General features: G+C 43.8%; 1 protein-coding gene across 2 annotated transcripts; it reads right to left on the bottom strand.

Moving 5' to 3' along the window:
- Positions 1-308: 308 nt before the first annotated feature.
- Positions 309-14,086, bottom strand: LOC136540440 (bifunctional dethiobiotin synthetase/7,8-diamino-pelargonic acid aminotransferase, mitochondrial-like). Of its 2 annotated transcripts, none has more exons than XM_066532448.1 (14): positions 12,899-14,086; positions 9,089-9,259; positions 8,709-8,970; positions 8,497-8,574; positions 8,189-8,309; positions 7,589-7,737; positions 7,213-7,307; positions 6,776-6,882; positions 6,541-6,687; positions 6,245-6,378; positions 6,034-6,165; positions 5,759-5,893; positions 3,577-3,689; positions 309-953 (listed from the first exon to the last, which is right to left on the bottom strand). In XM_066532448.1, the coding sequence occupies exons 1-14, from the start codon at positions 13,549-13,551 to the stop codon at positions 782-784; spliced, it is 2,469 nt and encodes an 822-aa protein (XP_066388545.1). In that variant the 5' UTR covers positions 13,552-14,086; the 3' UTR covers positions 309-781. The 2 variants fall into 2 exon arrangements, with proteins under 2 accessions (XP_066388545.1, XP_066388544.1); XM_066532447.1 differs by having other exon boundaries at positions 310-953; positions 6,767-6,882.
- Positions 14,087-18,649: the final 4,563 nt, after the last annotated feature.

Genomic DNA, 18,649 nt, shown 5'->3' on the forward strand with positions numbered 1-18,649 from the left:
TTCCAAATTATAAGTCGAGTTGACTTTTTTGGTTCATCCATTTTACCATGTATTCCGATAAAAGCCGAAGCGACTTATACGCCCGGTTCGTTTGAGCTTATTTGGCTGATAAGCCATGACTGAAAGTACTGTTACTGATTTGGTATGAGAGAAAAATACTGCTCGTTCACTGCAAAAGTATGACTTATAAGACAAATAAGCCCAAACAATGGGGAGAGTACATGATTAACACGTGAACAAAAATTGAAAGAGCGCCCATGGCCCAATGGATAAGGCGTCCAGACTTCTAATCAGGCGACTGTGGGTTCGAGAGCCGCTGGGCGTGAATATATACTTTTTATTAAAAAAATATTTATTTAAATAATTTATTTCCTTTTTTTAAATGTACAACATAACTCGAACTTTTTGTGTTGAAAAAAACGTCGCAAACCCTTTGGGGCTACACCTAAAAATACATCGATGAACAGAGCCAAAACTGAGTACCAACAATGTAACGGCAGCAAAGCATTCAGTTAATATTTTATCATCACTAACGCCCTAAAACTAATCCATCGTACCATCGAGTTTAGGAACGGCAGCCTCCATGGAATGATACTGAACCAAACAAAACAAGCAAACAAAGCTTCCCTTCATACTGCCGCTGGTATTTATTCCCTTTGCTTTGCCATTGCCATTTGGGGAACCAAACATCACCTGATGGTTAACTGATGGCCTGAAACTTAAGTTGTCACAAGACAAAACTCCGAAAGTCTGCTCTCAATCATATTCCCAGCCGATCGAGTCAATTGAGCTCACAAAGCCTGCGGTGTACTTTGAGGAGTTGTCGAGTGCAGCTATCTTGGGGTGTGCATGGACCACACATGAGGTATATCACGTTACCCAGGGGCCTAATATAAATATCATCCTCTTTGCGGAGCTGCTGCACCAAGGAACTTGCGTAGAGTGAAGCGTACCTATAGAGGGAACAGCATGAAACTCGTAGCACAGTGGTAAATAACATTCCAGCATCCTTTAAAAAAAATAACATTCCACCATTATACTTAAATAAATTATCACAATCAAGCACAAAAGTTAGCCCAAACTGGAAGTGTAAGAACTATTCACCAAATTAAGCCACAATGCACCATGAGGAAAACAAGCAAGAGTCAAATGAACTCATGGGTACAGCAGAAAATACTGTGGTTTGTGTTACTACACAACCAAAGGAATGACCAGATCCATCATTGTTTGCAGTGGTTCTAGCACAATTGTGTATATGAATCTGTTATATGTGGCATTGAGTACCAAATTAGGAAGAATCAAGCTGCTAAGGTGGAGGCTGCGGCTCAGAAACCAGTAGGGTTGGCCTATACAGAAGATCAGGTTTGACTTCCTTATCTGTAATGTTCAGTTAGTTATGTTCTGAGGCTTCACTACTTGTCTTGTTTCGAATATGAGATGGACCATTAGGCAGACAGCTGGCTATATATGATAGCTGTCATTACAATCCAGGTCAATCAATATTATAATGATACGCAGCTCTCCTGCGTATTCGCAGAAAAAAAATAGAAGCAATTTCATATTACTATAGGTTCGGCTAATCAGCTATGCTTTTCATATTGGGACCACAACATTGTGGTGTGCAATAGTAGTACAGGACTGCAAGATTTACATTCAAATGGACGCTGAAGACGCTCTGGACTACTGCATCTCCACCTGACCTGTTCACTCCATCCTACTGACCCTCCTCTGGCGCATATGAGAGGTGCGTAACAAGTATTCTGGTATACAACGTTTGATGTGTCAGGTGAATAATCTCAACGCCTTGTAACGACCTAGACATCTGGTCTCATCAGTTTGTATCCTAAACAGGAGAAGGGAGCTATCCGCTGTTGGAGATGGTTCCTAAGTGCCTGTAACTCCCAACACTGGCATGGGCTAACTTTGGCGCGGACCTCCAGGGGTGGAGCCGGGCCACATGTGAATGGACCCGGTCCACGGGTTGAGGAGGGAGGGCCACTGCGCGCCACTCTGCGTGCCGCTCTGCGCGCCGCCCTGTGCAGCGCCCTGCGTGCTGCCCTGGCCGCGCCCGCCGCGGCGACGCCGCCCGCGACCGTTGCCAGACGAGGCGCCCCCGGCCGCCTGGTGAGGGCGTGGGGAGGCAGGAACAGAGGCCGGCTGGGGGGCAGGGGTCTTGCTTGACGACGAGGCGACGAGGGCCGAGGGAGGACCCGAGGGAGGTGCCATGTTGAGCTCGGCCAGGCGCAGATCAGCACGGACATCAGCAAAGGAAGGGAACGGCTTCTGTCGAGTGACGAGCTGCGACATGAACTGGAAACGGTCGTTGAGGCCGCGCAGGACGTTCAGTACAAGGGTGCGGTCCAGAACAGGCTCGCCAAGATCAGCAAGGGCATCCGCCATGGTCTTCATCTTCCGGCAATAGTTGTCGATGGAGAGGGCGCCCTGGCAGAGGGTGCGGAACTCGGCGTCGAGGAGCATGGCGTGGGACTCGCGGTTGTTCAGAAACTGCTGTTCAATCCCGAGCCACGCCGCCCGAGCGGTGATGCCATCATGTTCATGGACGACGTCCAGGAGGTCGGGGGAGATGGTGTTGAATATCCAGGAAACGACGACGCAATCCATGCGAGCCCACGCCGGATCGTAGAGGCGGGAGACGTCGTTGAGGACGTGGTCCTTCAGGGCGAAGCGGCCGAGGACGAGGAGGACGTAGCCGCGCCACTTGGAATAATTGGATGACTGGAGATCAAGAACGATTGGAATCAAATTCTTGATGTTCTGGACCGCGGCGGCCTGGCTGTGCAGGTGAGCGATGGCCGCGGCCTCGGAGGTGACAGAGCGGACGTCGTCGTCGTCGCGCTGGGAGTCGGTGTGAAGGCGATCCCGGAGAGCGGCGGCCTGCTGCTCCAGGGCGTCTGCCTGCGCGCGCTCCTTGTCAAGGGCGGCAGCGGCGGCGCGGACGCGCTCTTGGGCGGCGGCGGCGGACTTGAGGAGGTCGGCCTCCGCTTGGATTTGCAGGCTACGCTCCTCGTTGGTGGTGCGCAGAGAAGCAGCCTCGGTCTCGAGCTTCTGGGCGGCGGCAAGGGCCTCATCGCGGAGCTTCGTCGCGGTGGCCGCGGCGGATGCACCCGAGCTCGAGCCGCCGGAAGGAGGGGCGGCCATGGGCGCGCGGCGGGCGAGGAGCAGACGCGGCGCGGGCGCAGCCCGAGGCGCGCGCGATGCGAGGAGTCAGGCGCGGCGCGAGTGGAGCGGAAAACAGGGGAACGTAATTAGTCTGATACCATATTAGAGGAAGGCCAAACTGGCTTAGTATTCCTTGATCAATAGATTACAGAGGGTTTACACTTATATAGAGATTGGAGACAGCCGAAAGGGCCAGCCTAGCCTGGCAGGCGGCACAGGTAGCTAGGGGATTACACGGGTAGCTAGGAGATTACAGTAAAGGAGTAATTAATTCTAACACAAACTACTAACTAGTCATCATTGGATCCTCTTTTAAAAGTTTTTTATGCCAAGAAAAATACTAAAATTCGTCAGTGAAGCTTAAAAAATATAATGACTCATTCATATGTGACATACCCAGCATCAGATCCCTCAGCCTTGAGCTCAATTGCACACATAGTTCCTAATGAGACCACTCTTTTCACATTCGGTAGTGACGATAACTGCTTAACAAGTGTGCCATCCCACAACTGCAAATTGAGAGTAAACCATATCAGTTATCTTTTGAAGGGCATAATTACATGCATGAATTGGCAAGATATAATGTTAAGAGAAAGGACATGCTCCTATTCTCCTTCAAATGATATTATACTTGTATAATAAATACGATTCAGATACAAGTGTTCTTTAAGAACTCCATGGCTTCAAAAAAAGAAATATGCGCACTTATGTAACGGCAGTATCCTATATCCTATACTCTTATAAAGCAAAACCCCACTAGCCAATTATCTCATTTCACAGCGCTCCACGTCATCATTTCCCACCTGGCCCACGCATCCACCTCCACCCCCATACTCCCCTCTGCAGCGTTTCCTCCAGTGAAGGCAGCCGAGAGGTCAACCAGCGCTCAAAAAAGAAGAAAGGGTAATTTAAGTGAGGCAGCTGAGAGGTCATCCAGCGTTCAGCTGAGAGGTCATCTAGCGTTCAAGAGAGAAGAAAGGACAATTGAAGTGATCAACAGATCACATGCATGTGTCCGTACACTTCCATCCAGTAATGGCGCCCCTCCAACTCCCATCTCTTCATCTCCAGCCATTTAGCTTCTCCACTATTTAATTGTTGCGTTCTACAGATTGTGGCAACCATTTGGCTTTTGCAATACAAACCCGCATAGCTACTACCTTGGAGATATATATGAAAAGACCATGGACCAAAGGAACAACCAGTTGGAGCCCAGGGAGCCCCCCGGTACCCATGTGCCAGCCATCCAACGCCTACAGATATGAGCGCCACCACATTGTTCCAGTTAGTAACTTCCTAATACTAGTAGCCTAGATTTCTCCTATATCCATCGTCATGACAGTTCTTTAGGAGTTGAAACTATGGAGCATCCTTCAATATTGGATTTGCACGATCTGTATGAGTGCTGATTAGTTTTGTTGGTAAGTCATCAAGAGTTGCTAGGATTGATTTTTCAAGCATCTCCTTTTTTGCCTAGAGATCTCTGAATTGTCAGCAGGAAAATCCAATTCATATAGTATGTTTTTAGTTTCATTTGTCTTTTCCTCTTTCAGTTGGTCCACACGATATATAAGGACATACGATCAGTAGCAAGATGAAAAATGACTACGATACAATTGGACGTACAACTAAGAAGCTACACACTACTCTCTTGGCAGTTGTTTCTTCAGCTCTGCAGCACAACATTTTTTTTAGGTTTTAACTTTCATTTTTTGGGAGGCCATGGACAGTCTGAATGTTGTCTTCTCTGCTCATGCCACAAGTAATTTGCAGTACTAACTTTCTCAAGTCCGTACATTTCATTTATTCTCTCTTTTTTGCATATTATAAGTTCATTAGTCGTGACAAGGTGGATTAAACCCACACCATGTATGATGCCAATCAGGTGCGGATTTTCAGGAAACTACTACCTATATATTACTACCGTTCCCAACCAATTGCTTTTATTTTCATATTTACCCCTTAAAATTCCTATCATACTCCATCCTCCTAATGAAATAATATGATATTACTTTGCTTCGTCCACTCAATATCCATTTATATGATTCTTAAATTCCTGCAGCAACGCGTGGGGAATTCAACTAGTATCATATATCAAAGAGGTAAGGACACTCAAAGGGAGTATCACAGACCATAGTTTTAATCTATCTTAGTTTGAGCTATTCTAAAATTCATGTGAGTTACTCCCTCCATAATCTTTTCTAAGGCGTATCCACGGGTTTTCAGATACGAGGTGAAAGATTAATGAAGCACTGAACTCGGTGCGGCCACGTCGTTGCCGCAGATTGGTTCTGCCAACTGCATGTATACATGCAACGCTTCGTAGCCTGATGAAAGCCAAAGGCAAGCACCTGAATGGGATGCATGCATGCAAAACAATGTTTGGAATTTGGACCACAGCAGTAACTGCCAGACGCTTGGTTGGATGCTGCTTTGAATCTATCGGAGGATGCCTCGGTGCGTCCTCCATGACTTACATAACTTCAAAAACGTAAAATCTGCATACGCCTAAGAAAAGATTATGGAGGGAGTACTTTAAATAACCAGTTCTACCTACTCAAACAACATATTTCATTACCTCCTTGAGCTTCATGAGGTCAGTATCAAGGTTCGAATTGGTGGATGGATCCCGGTACCACTGCATAGCTTTTAGTGCTGCAGTACAGCCCATGGCATGAGCAGTGTAGGAATGGCCATGTAAGAGTGCCGTGAGCTGGACCAGGTAAAAAATAGAATCAGTGCTAAACTGTAATGATGCATTCATTGTGATACTTTTGACATAACATCAACGATCATGCATTCATGCTTCAAGATGGTTGAGACCAATTATGTATTTACATTCAAGATGATTACCTTAGAGTCACCTTCAAAGGATTCAAAAACTTCCTCCGTTGCTAAGGTTGCAGCTAATGGTACAATTCCCCCAGTCATCAATTTCGCATAGCAGGCGATATCAGGTAAACAACCAAGTAACTCTGAAGCAGACTGAAAGAGAAGTTACCAAGATTATGAAATACAAACAAAATATCTATTTATCCTCTGAAAAGGTATTGTCAAGTATTACCTCCACACCAAGACGCCAGAATCCTGTAAATACCTCATCAAATATGACAGGTATTTTTCGACTTCTACACTCACTGACAAGTACTCGCTGGAAAAGAGGATCTATCATGAGCATTCCACCTGCACCTTGTATTACTACACAAATATGGGTTAATGAGGTTGAAGCAGTAAATGGCATGGAAAAGTACTGAGATTTTGTCAGCTGTTAGTATGAAATGATAGTAGACATACTAAAGGCTAAAGAGCAAAAAAAAAGGAAATATTCCCAAGAAGCTCAAAGAGTGAAACTTTATTTACCTGGTTCTATAATTAGTGCTGCAAGATGTTCAGAGCTACTTGATAAAGAAAATTCTGATAGTTTCTGTTTTATATAGGACGAATACAAATCAGCAGCAAACGTTTTGTCCCTGGTCTTGCAAAAGACTTCAGCTTGTGAAGAAAAGCCTGCATTTTGAATCAAAGAACAAATTAAATAAACACCCATAAGGAATTAGATCTGATGTGTCAACCACAAGAAACTGACATGTATCACCATATGTCTGAGGATCATGCTGCATTGATTGGGGCAAAGAAATATTGTAGACCTCACTTTTAATATACACAGTTGGAGGATCTAGAAAAAGTCCCCGACCTGAATACCTACAAAAGAAACCTCATGTAATTGATCTCAGCTTTACTTACTGATAGATAACCAACAGCAAGGTAGGAGGTTGTAAAAAAAAGGAGTGTGGCCGAGTCTTACTAAATTCCCTCAAGAAAAACTAGAAAAGAAAAATCCTATTAGGCTATCAAAGAAAAGGCTGGTACAGAAAAGACCACAGTTGGCACAGAGAACCACTGAAGAGTATAAACACCAAGACAATCAGCATAGTAAAGTGACAGAAAAGGGCACAGTTCCGAAAGCGAACTCAAGAAGAGTAGAAGTCTAAAAACATTCAGTATAGTAACTACAGTGCTCAAATTCATTACCATGGTTGCTGAAGAAAAGATGTATAAGCTGATGGAGCTTGAGCTTCCATAGCACCCAGAGTATCACCATGATAGGAACCATTTAGAGCAAGTACCTAGAGAGGAATCAATTGTTAAGAATATATTAGGATGCACAAAATGGGCATTTACAGTTATTTATACAACATTGAACATTTATATTAATTTGTCCCCTGTAAATACTAAAACATATAAGAAATATAATATAATTACTGAAATAAACACAGGGTTATGGTGATCAACTGAGGTTGACGGTTGTGAAGAATAAACAAAAAACATCATTCTCTTACTGTGAACTGTTTAGTAGTTCAGTCAATAATTAAGGAAGACAGGGATGTTTAGTATGGCCGTAACATACCTTCAACTGAATGTTTCTTTCATTTCTTGTACTATTTTCACTGCCAGACATAATTCCATGATCAAGACAAAATTTACGAAATGCCATCTTCAGAGCAATTTCAATCGCAGTGGATCCATTGTCTGAATAATAGACTCGAGAAGCCCAACCTGAGAAAAAAGGGGAAGTTGTGACACAAAATAAGCCAATACAAATATGACAGGCACACGAAAAGAAATAATGCTATCACCCACGTGGATAGAGTTGCAAAAAATAAATAAGAAAACAAAACCATAACACAAATATTGAAATAAAGGAAGAAATAACCATATTTTACAAGGTTAAACTATTGATATCTTGTAAAACTATTGATATGACCCATAAAAGCATGTCTCATTTCACATACACATCCTTATAATCGCCTCATTTCTTGAGGTAAACATAACAAATCATCAGGCACATAAGCTCTAGATATATCCAAGAAAAGGAAGAGTTGGAAGGTGAGACATATTTCAAGCACCAGGTCGATTTTCATATTAATATGACATCAAATTCATTATAGAGTACCATAGAGTTTGAATTGAGCCAATGCTGAGTGAAAGAAAAGCTAAATTGACAAACCTTTACCAACTCCTCCAAGTAAAACTTCAGCAGAACGAAGAGCAGGCTCATGAACATTCTCTGGAAACATCACATGACCATATCTTGCAGCAGCATAACCCATATCTCTTGCAAGTTCAATCTAATGAGTAAAGACAAGTTTAGGGCTTTAGGCTACAAAAATTGCCTGTCAAAAGTTCCAGTATACAAGTTTAGGCTACAAAAATTGCTTGTCAAAAGTTAAAATACACAACTTTACCAATAAAAAGTGTAGAAGGGAGTTCTTGTAGCAAAATAAATCACATATGCCAGAGATGTGAGGAGAAAACCTGCAAGTTAGAATCAGGCCCTTGAGTCCACCAACTTGCGCATGCATCAAATTGAGGGACGAGCATTTTGTCTTTAATCTACATCAAAGATTTAGAGAATTGATATAATGATCACTTGATCAGCCAACCTTGTTGCACAATCAGAACTTCATTACAAATTTCTTTTGAAGAAATAATGAAGAGAGAAGAGCAGAACTAGAAAGTGGACAAACCTTGTACACAGAAAAATTCTCACCACAACGCGAATCAATTACTGTAACAGAATCTTGAGGAACAAGATTGTGCTGAGTAAAAGGCCACCACAATAAATCCTTCGATTTTCTTTGCATGCTGTTTAACCTCTCTATTCTTCTGGAATGAAATGATTGCAGGGCATCTTTAAGAAAATTAAAAGCAGAGGATGACTCAGAAAACCAATCAGTCAGGTCATCTGAAGGATCTTCAGGAACTTGTGGCAAGGTAAGCACATGTACCCTAAACAACAAAATCAATAGAGTTTAAAGCTATCATAAACAAAAGCAGAGCAGCAGAACTATTCATTTAAATGATTTAATAAAATAAAAGAATTAAACGGATGGTCATGAATAGAAACCTGTTTCTCAAGTAAGAAAGCAAGAATTTGTCATTTGATAACTCACGATCTTCCAAAATAACTGCGCTCACATCATACCCTCTAAGCAACAAAGTTTCATACGCAGACAAAGTGGATGAAATACCACCAAGACGGCCATCTCCAACAAGAATAGCAGGTAACCTAAAAGGCCTGTCAAGGGTTGAAACAAATCAATAACAGCCAGATAAAAGATCAACTCAACAAATAAGCGTTTAAAATGTTCAAGGCTTCAAGCTAACAGTTAACATCAGAAGGTGATTTAAGAGGTTAAGGCATTTTGAATTTTAATCCATCACTTGACCTAGCACTTATTTTACATGCAAAACTTAAACTGTAAAAGAAAGGAAAGAAATAAAGAGAATAATACGCAGAACATCACAAGCTTTATTCGACGAATTCACAAGCTCAAAAACTACAATTCAGGAATCATTAATTGCCAATAGTAAGCTAGCCAGATAATATCCAGAACCAGAAACTGGAGTATGTAATTGTTTACAGAGCTGCGATAACATGGAATTGCTCCAGTGCAAGAACAATTGAACAGTCATTTGTTTATCCTCACCTAAAGACAAATCAGAATCTGTGGAAGCAAGAGAAGGCTAGAGCATAGGCACAAATAATTTTTATGTCCTTCAGGCGATCTCAGTGACAACTGACAACATGGGGAGGGAAACAAAGAATGAGATATAGGGATTCCTGGCAGCGATTTTTAGGGAGTCAAGTTGCATCATACAACTCGAGATGTTTGAATTTAGCTAAATTTTAGGCTTATTTGAAAACAACTGTAGAATCTTGTATTACCTCTTTGAAAATATTCAAAATACAGCTTAGTAAACTTCAGAACAGTTGCTTGAATGTCTCAGGCAGAGACGTCTTAATAAAAAAATGGTGTGAATGGATACAGCTGATCCTGACCTATGGGGCCCTTAGCATCAAAATCAACAACATCCAGGGGCTTATTTTAAAACTGGGAATGAGTTAGACAAGGGGATCTCTTATCCCCTTTTTATATAAAATCGCTGTAGACACTTTAGCCAAGATGGCAAACCTCGCACAAACCAATAATCTGATCAAAGGGTTAGTCCCTGAATATATTAATAATGGGGTGGCCATTTTGCAATATGCTGATGACACCATTCTTTGCATTTTGCATTCAAGATGACAAAGAAAAGGCTGCTCATTTGAACCTGCTCTTATACATGTAATGAAGCCATATCTGGGTTGAATATTATAACTTTTCAAAAAGTGAGGTGATTCTGGCTAGCCAAGACATGAACAAAATGGTTGACTTCTCTAATATGTTTAACGATGCAATTGGTAAATGGGCTATCAAGTACCTTGGTGTCCCTGTCTCCGGAACCAGTTTACATATTGTTGACTGCCTTCCAATTGAGAAAAAAGATGGTAAAGAAGCTACATGGATGGAAGGGGATCTCTCTAGCATTTTCTTTCTTTCTTTTCTTTTTTCCTTTTTTTTTTTGGGTGGGGAATGATTCTTATTAGCTCCAGCCTAAGTAGCATGCCTTTGTACGCCATGTCTAGTCTCTCCTACCCATCTCTACCATAAAAAAGATGGACACTACTATAAAAAGTTTTTTTGGCAAGGAGGAAGGCTGAAAAAGAAATATCACCTAGCCAAATGGGTAAAGGGGTAAAGGTAACGAATCCCAAAGAAAAGGGAGGATTGGGCACCAAAGATCTGAGAAAAATGAACATTAGTTTGCTTTGTAAGTGGTGGCATAAGGTGGAAAATGGTAGCGGTATTTGGCATGATATTGTTCAAAGGAATAAATGAAATCTGGTGGTATCTCCAAGCTGAAAAAAAGCAATAACAATTCTCCCATGTGGAGTGATTTGCTTAAAGTAAAACATATCTACTTAAGAGGGAGAATCATGCTTGCGGGTAATGGGAAAACACAAGCTTCTAGCATGATAAGTGGTGTGGGAAGGTGTCCCTTAAAGACAAGTTTCCAAGGTTATATGAGATCAATGAAGAGCAATCTTGCTCAGTTGCAACTATAAAAATGAGAAATTGGTGGCTAACTTTTAGGAGATGGCTTTCGGAGGATCCGCAGAACCATTTTAGGAGATTGCATGACATCCTATATAGATGCAATGCGAATAATGAGAAGAATAAGGCAAAATGGGATTGGGAAAAATCCAGAACTTTCTTGTTAAATCAGTGTATAAACATTTATGTCGAAAGGATCAGGGACAAAACTTTAAACATATTTGGCAAGCCAAAATCCCCCTAAAATTTGGTAGTGTTCGGCTGCACTTGCTGTGGCTGAAGCTCTATAACTTTGATTTACTATAGCATGAACTGAAGAAGCTGCGGCCACAGCCAGGAAAAGCTGCAGCGAGCACACACAAAATCTTTATGAGGCTTCTGCTTCAAAACGCTATCCTTACTAAAGATAACCTCACAAAAAGAAATTGTAAAGGACGTCAAATATGTGCCTTTTTGTACAGAAAAGGAATCAGTGGAACATCTCTTTTCTGGATGCACGATGGCGAAATACATTTGGAGTCTGATTGCATGTGCCCTTGGAGTCAGTTGCAGACCTTGTAGTATTGATCAGTTTTGGGTTTGGATCAAGCTTAGCTTACCGAATAGTAAACCTATATATGCAATGGGGCTGGCGGCTCTTTGTTGGGCAATATGGTGCACAAGAAATGCTGTTTGTTTTGAGGACAAAAGAATCAAATCTCCTACTGAGATTATCTGTATGATGTGCTCCTTTTTTTATTATTGGGCAGGCTTGCAGAAGCCAGACAAGGAAAGGCAAATGAAGCAAGGAGAGGAGAGCCTGAAGGCGACATCGCTCTACTTCCACAAGAAAGTCACGGAGGAAGACGACCAAGATGACCGGCAACTCATCATTCATGGCGCTGGGTGATCGTCTTCTGTAGTTGTCCTATTTTCCAGCCTGCATGCTAATGGCAGTGCCCCTGGCCTGTATCGGAAAAAGTTTAAGTAGCCGTACTTGGGTTGGTATTTGCTGGCGAACCTTGTTTGTTCTGTTGTCTTGCTTGATGTGTTCGGTAGGGCCAGTGCCAGCTGATCCCTCGGTCAGAGGCATGCGCGTGGGGAAGTTGTTGGCAGCAAGTTATGTCTGCGAACTTGCAAACTTTGTAATTCCATCGCTTTGGTAATGAAATTCGGTTTTACAATGTTGGAAAAAACCTTCACTATTATTTCCAATTACCAGTGGAACGCCCTGCAGAAGAAGAGCAACAGGCCTATTTTGAAGTGGGCATGTCACATGATAGACTGTGCCTATGGTCCTATGGAAATATTCACCAAGCATTGATGGTCGTCATTGAAAAGGCTTAGCGTTTAGTCCATCATCCCTTTGTTTGGTTTCGCTTTTTTGAGAGCTAAAAGAACAGCAAGAGGCTGGAACTGTAATAAGAATTGGTTGTGTGCAAAACTCTTGCAGAGACCGGAATAAACTTCCTTTTTTTTCTTCTAAAAATCGATATGGCTGTACGGAATACCATTTATACTACGATTTCCATATAAAAGTCTACTAAATTATGCTTCCATTGAACTATATTTCAGATAGAGTATATGCAATGCAACATGCATGGACATCAGATCAATTATCACGATGCTGAATTGCAATGCACAAGCACAACCACCACAGGCAACAAACAAAACCCAAATGTCATTTTGTTCATTCTGTCCTAGACACATCATATCCAAATTCAATAAAATCAAGCAAAGAAATAAGGCATGTGTATGAAATCAATAGCCAAGCTGCAAGGAGTGAAAGGCACGCGCACCGGTAGAGGTCGCACTGCAGAGTACCGGAGGCACCGGGGCTGGCAACGCCACCAGCAGTTTCCAGCACCTTCCACACCTCTCCACCCTCCCCCACGCCTTCCTCCAGCAGCCACTGTGCGACGCACCCCTTGACCTCATCATCCCCTGCCGTCATTCCTTCCCTCTCTGCTGCCAGGTGCGGCGACACCGGCTCCCGCCACGCGTACGCCGTGCAGCACGCGAGCACCTTCGTCTGCTCCGCGGCACCCGTTCCGTAGGTTACCACCAACTTCTCCTGGCTCTCGTGGAGGGATTCCGCCGCCTTGGCCTCCACGGCGGGTGACGGGAAGAGGGTGCGGCATGAGGCGACGAGGCGGGTGGCTCGGGGGGAAGCGGAGGCGCGGAGCAGCGCGGGGGCCCTGCTGAAGACGAAGCGCGCGTCGGAGTCAACGGGGTAGCCAGTCTGAAGCGGCTTGAGGTAGGCGACGGACGAGACGGAAGGGGACGAGGAGTAGAGGAGCGCGGCGGCGAGGCCCGCGGAGACGAGGGTCTTGCCGACGCCGGTGTTGGCGCCAAAAATGGCGAAGGTTGGGTTGGAGAGGGGAACTGAGGAGGCGGTGGCAGAGGAGTGGAGGCGCCGGCGGGCGTGGTGGAGGAAGAGGCGGCCAAGCATGGCTGCGGAGGTGGGGGTTTTGGACGGGGTGGAGGAGGTTTGGGCGTGGGCCGTTGGAGGAGGAGCGAGATTGAAATTGAGGCTGTACAAGAAGCGGGCCGAATCCGCTCCCAGCGAAATCCGCTTCAGGCAATTTGGAGCCGTAGTATATATTTGTTGTGCCTATGGTCTATGGAGAACTATGGAGGACGGAGGAAACAGGCGGGGGCCTTCTTTGTTCTTTCTGCTCACCCCGCCGTCGGAGTGGGTGCCGTCTACGCCGAGCACAGCTGAGCGCTTACTGCCGGGGGACGCGAAGCCATGGGGGGAGAGGGGCAGAGCAGAGGCGGAGGTGCTGGCCTGCTATGGCGGCGTGGGCGCGCGGGGCAGCGGGGCTGCCGGTCTGCTGGAGCGCTGGTGCGTGGCCGCGTGCGGTGGACGGGAGCAGGGGAAGGGAGTACGACAGCGCGACCGACGAGCAGGGGAAGGAGTACGCGAGAGGCGGCGCGGGCAGAGCGGCGAGCGGGCGGAGCGCTCGTGCGCGTATCCCGTGCCGGGGTGCGGGGAGGGGAGGGGAGGGGTGAGCAGGGGATAGGCCTGATGTCAGATCTCATGGGCCGGGCCTCAGGAGACTTTTACCTCTGCGACATTATAAAAGTTTATAATTATCTATGGTCTTGTTCGCTTGTATTATAATTCATAATTTTTAATTTGTTTTTTTAGTTAAAATAGTGTTTTTCTCTTATAACAAATCGGTCGAAAAAGTATTTCGACTTATTTTTTTAGCAAAACGAACAGGGTCCACTATACATGACGTCTGTCCCTGCAGTGGATATATATTTCTCAAAATATGTAATGGAGCTCAAACTCATTTAAGAAAGAGAGCCCGGCGGCCACTATACATGACGTATGTCTATGGCTTTGTCTTGTTCCTCTCTAAAATTTACTCCCTATTCCATCAAATGTTTAACACATGCATGGTTTTTAAATATAGATTAAAAAATAATTAATTGCACAGTTTCTGACTACTTTACGAGACAAATCTTTTAAGCCTAATTAGTCCATAATTTGACAATGTGGTGCTACAGTAACATATATGCTAGTGATGGATTAATTAGGCTTAATAAATTTGTCTCGCGGATTACTAACGGATTCTGTAATTTGTTTTTTTATTAATATCCGAACACCACATACGACACCTTCATACGACACCCAATGTGACACTCTAAAACTTTACACCCTAAATTTAAACAAGACGTATATTTATCTACGAGAGTTGTTGATCACAGACTAACAATGCAAGAAGCTAGCTAGTAACCCGAATGCATAAGGATTCACGTATTTGCCCTATAAACAAGAGGCACGATGCAGAACTAATCGCCTACGTACGTGAGGTGTGCCAGAAGAAACAGGCTAGCAAGTTGCGTCCGTGTATTATGTACATATCTATAGGTATGCAGCAAGCTAATAGAAGTATGTACACGTATATGCAAGTAGCAGCAGTAAGCTTCTTCGGTCACCAGGAAGGCGTACATGCACTTATACAAGCCGCCCGGCCGGCCGTAGAGACGACGCGTTCGTCAACAACTTCATCATCAATGCAACAACTCCTTAAATTCAAAAAAATGCAACAACTCCTTCGCCCATAACGCCCGAAGCGTCCATGGATCATCGAACGCGTCGCGTTATGTGACGAAAAGGAACCGAGTCCGCGGCGACCAAAGCCGCATCTCGAGGGCAGCTAGCAGTATACAGGCCGACGAGAAGGGGCACTGACCGGCACCGTGTTGCCCGCTACAAAGGAGACGTCTGCTGCTGTGGCAAAACCGCCTAAACTAATGCCTTCTAGGAGTGCTCGTCTTCCATTAGACACTAAGCTCTCAAAGGAGAACATTAAATTACTCAGTTCTGTCAGGCACACCTCAGGGGAGAATCTAAAAATCCATATTTTCATCAGGATCACGAATGAGAGAATAAAGCTTACATCATTCTTAACCATTTCTTACATCAATTTTAATACAACATCAGAGTATAATATTTATTATTATAACAGCGGAATATAATCATATTATCAGAGTTATAAACAGTTTAATTGAACAGCGAAATATAAATATGTGATCAGAATTACAGCGGAAATAAATATCTAATTATGATATGATGAAGTATTGATATATAAACTACGACGACATATTATGAAACTTTTATTTATAAAAGTATTTGATGAGAGTTATAAATAACAACTACGATCGCAGCATAAAGAAATCCTCACTGAGCTCACCAGATGGTATCCACACATAAGAGTCAGCTCTAGCATTCACCTGTCACCTGCAATAGGGGGAATAAAACCCTAAGTACTCAATTATATTCAGCAAGACTTACCCGATAGGAGGAAGAAAAGACTCCAATTATATGTAAGACTATCTGGCTTATGGGTTTATTGCATCTACAGGAAGCATTACGAAGCATACGTCCTTATATTTAATTTTTATTAATAGCCGCATTGGTTCATTAACTAACTATTCTATGTAAGCACATATGCTACTTTCAAGCAGGTGGTAAGCAATTAGATTTCCTTTTTTCCATCTTCCATCTTTCATCTTTCAGTTCTTACTACGATGCTAAATCGTAGACAAGCCGTATCGGAACGCCAGCGATTCGTGAATCAATGCCTCCAGCTGGGTACTCCAAAAATATATGCCCCACTTGTACCCAAGGTACAAGCAGAATCAACACATCACCCTCCTATCTAGGGGTCCTAGCCTCCTAGGTCCCTATCCAAACTAGAACTCCAAGCCCCCTTGAGTCCCGAACTCAGTGCGGTGCAAAGATCTTCTCCACCAAAACAAAACCCTAACAGTCAGTCCGGAAAGAACCAAAACCCACGACAAGAGAGCAACAAGTCTTCCAGACGCCCATACACAAGTATGTGCTCGGGATAATAAGGTTGTGACTTGCCTAGAGTCTTATGCAATGGCCGGTCCTTAACCGACACAGACAGGGAAAGCAGTGTAACCAAGCCATGTCCCGCGTCCACGGCGGCACAACTTCTTACACCCACAATACCCAAACCATATCCCTGCCCGGTCACCAATTTCCTTTCTACCTTTTTTATATATTCCAAGTGATAATAATTCAATAATATATTTTCTATCTCTCGCGAGTGATAGCCATCACTCGACTTCTATCGGGGTCCTATAGCATAGCAATATACACGATCCTGTCATACTAGTAAGACTCATAGGATAAAGATATATATATATATATATATGCAAGTGGGTTTCATTCAACTCCTTAAAACTTAATACACAAATATAATTTAAACTACAGAAAAGTAGGGGTTATGCATCGGGGCTTACCTGGGTAAGATATATATTAAAAAGTTAGTATCTGTATCTTCATATCATCCACCATCATCTGAATAGGAAGCCCATTGCATCATCTTCTGGAGAGAATACCATTACACCATGTAAGAAAAATGGACCTTAGGCCCATTTACTTTGGATTTTGGTGTTTGATGACCAACACAACCAAATTAGACTAATGAATTTGCAAGTGATTGTTTTGTAGTTCAATAGGATGCAAGACGTGACTTGGACAAAGACAACATGATGATCTGATGATCAACACCTCAAGCAAGACCTTAGGAGCACAAGAGAAGATGCAAGATATTAAGAAAAGTCTAGGCATGAAGATAGGAACTAAGCCGCATGCGAGATTGTGAAGAAACAAGCTCACAGAAGCGACCGAACGCTCCGATCAATGGCTCAGCAACAGCAGGCGTCAGCAGCAGCGACCGGATGTTGAACAAGTGAATCGACTGGATGCACCAATGGCGCTATTCATCAGTCCAACAACACACTCAGCAAGTGATCGAACATTGACGGTAAACCGACCAGACGCAGGACAACAGTGTCCGATCGAGTACAGAGAGGTTTCAGAGCGATGAACTTGCAACCGGACGCTGGCAGCGTCCGATCAGTTGTTCACGGCTCCAACGATTAGGACGACCGGACACATTCGATCAGGACGACTCCAGTGTCCGGTCAGTAGCAAAAAAGCAAGACTTCGTCTCCAATGGCTACTTTCTCAGTAGGGCTTATAAATACAACCCCCAACCGCTCAAATGACAAGTGTGGAGCTGAGAAAACATACCAAGGGTGTTGATACACCATTTTAGTGATCTCCACTTATATAGTGCTTAGTGTTTTATTAGGTGATTAGCGTAGGTGCTTTGCGAAGTGCTTAGGTTGATTAGACCACCGCTTATGCGCTTGCTCTAGGTTTAGGCCTAGTGTTTAGTGAGGTTTGTATACCTCTTACCACTCGATGCTTGCGAGCACCAATTGTTTTACATCAGAGGGCTTGAAGTCTTGCGAGATCACACCAACCGCGTTTGTGGTGTGGCTGCCACCGTGTACCGGAGGGAACAAGGCCCGCGACGTTTCGATCGGAAACTTGATAGTGAAGACGGCGGGGAGCATCCGGGAGAGGCTTGCCAAAAGGCATGTCGGAGACCCACTTGCGCGTAGGGAAGGCCCGAGGCTATCCATGGAGTTATCCGACCGGGAGCTTAACCCTTGCGAGGGATTCTTTGCGAGGGGCTCCAACGAGGACTAGGGGGAAGCTTGTACGCTTCTCGATAGCTCGGTAAAAATACTAGAGTCATCGATGGGAGTTTGCATATCTCTACCTTACTCTTTAACTTCCGCATTTACATTAATTATATTGCTCTTTTTGTGGTAGAGATAGCAACACACTAGCAAAACCGTAGTTGCACATTTAGATAGTTTATCTTTTGCATAGGTTTTGCTAGGGTTAGAAAAAATGGCCATAGTTGAGAGTTAGATTTTTAAGTTGCCTAATTCATCCCCCCTCTTAGGCATCACGGTCCCCTTCAATTGGTATCAGAGCCGGTTGGCTCAATTTGGACATTTGGCTTAACCGCCGTTGAGTCGATGCTATTTAGAGTGGTTGGGATGGATACCTCTAGGCCTCCGCACTTTGATGGTACTAACTTCCCCTATTATAAAGCTAGAATGGCTTGCTATCTTGATTTGATTTGGGAGTTTGGAGAGTCACTCGTGACGGGATGAACCCCATTAAGAATCCTAATAAACCC

The sequence above is a fragment of the Miscanthus floridulus genome, chromosome 2, assembly GCF_019320115.1.
Source record: "Miscanthus floridulus cultivar M001 chromosome 2, ASM1932011v1, whole genome shotgun sequence".
In the NCBI taxonomy this organism is placed as follows: Eukaryota; Viridiplantae; Streptophyta; class Magnoliopsida; order Poales; family Poaceae; genus Miscanthus; species Miscanthus floridulus.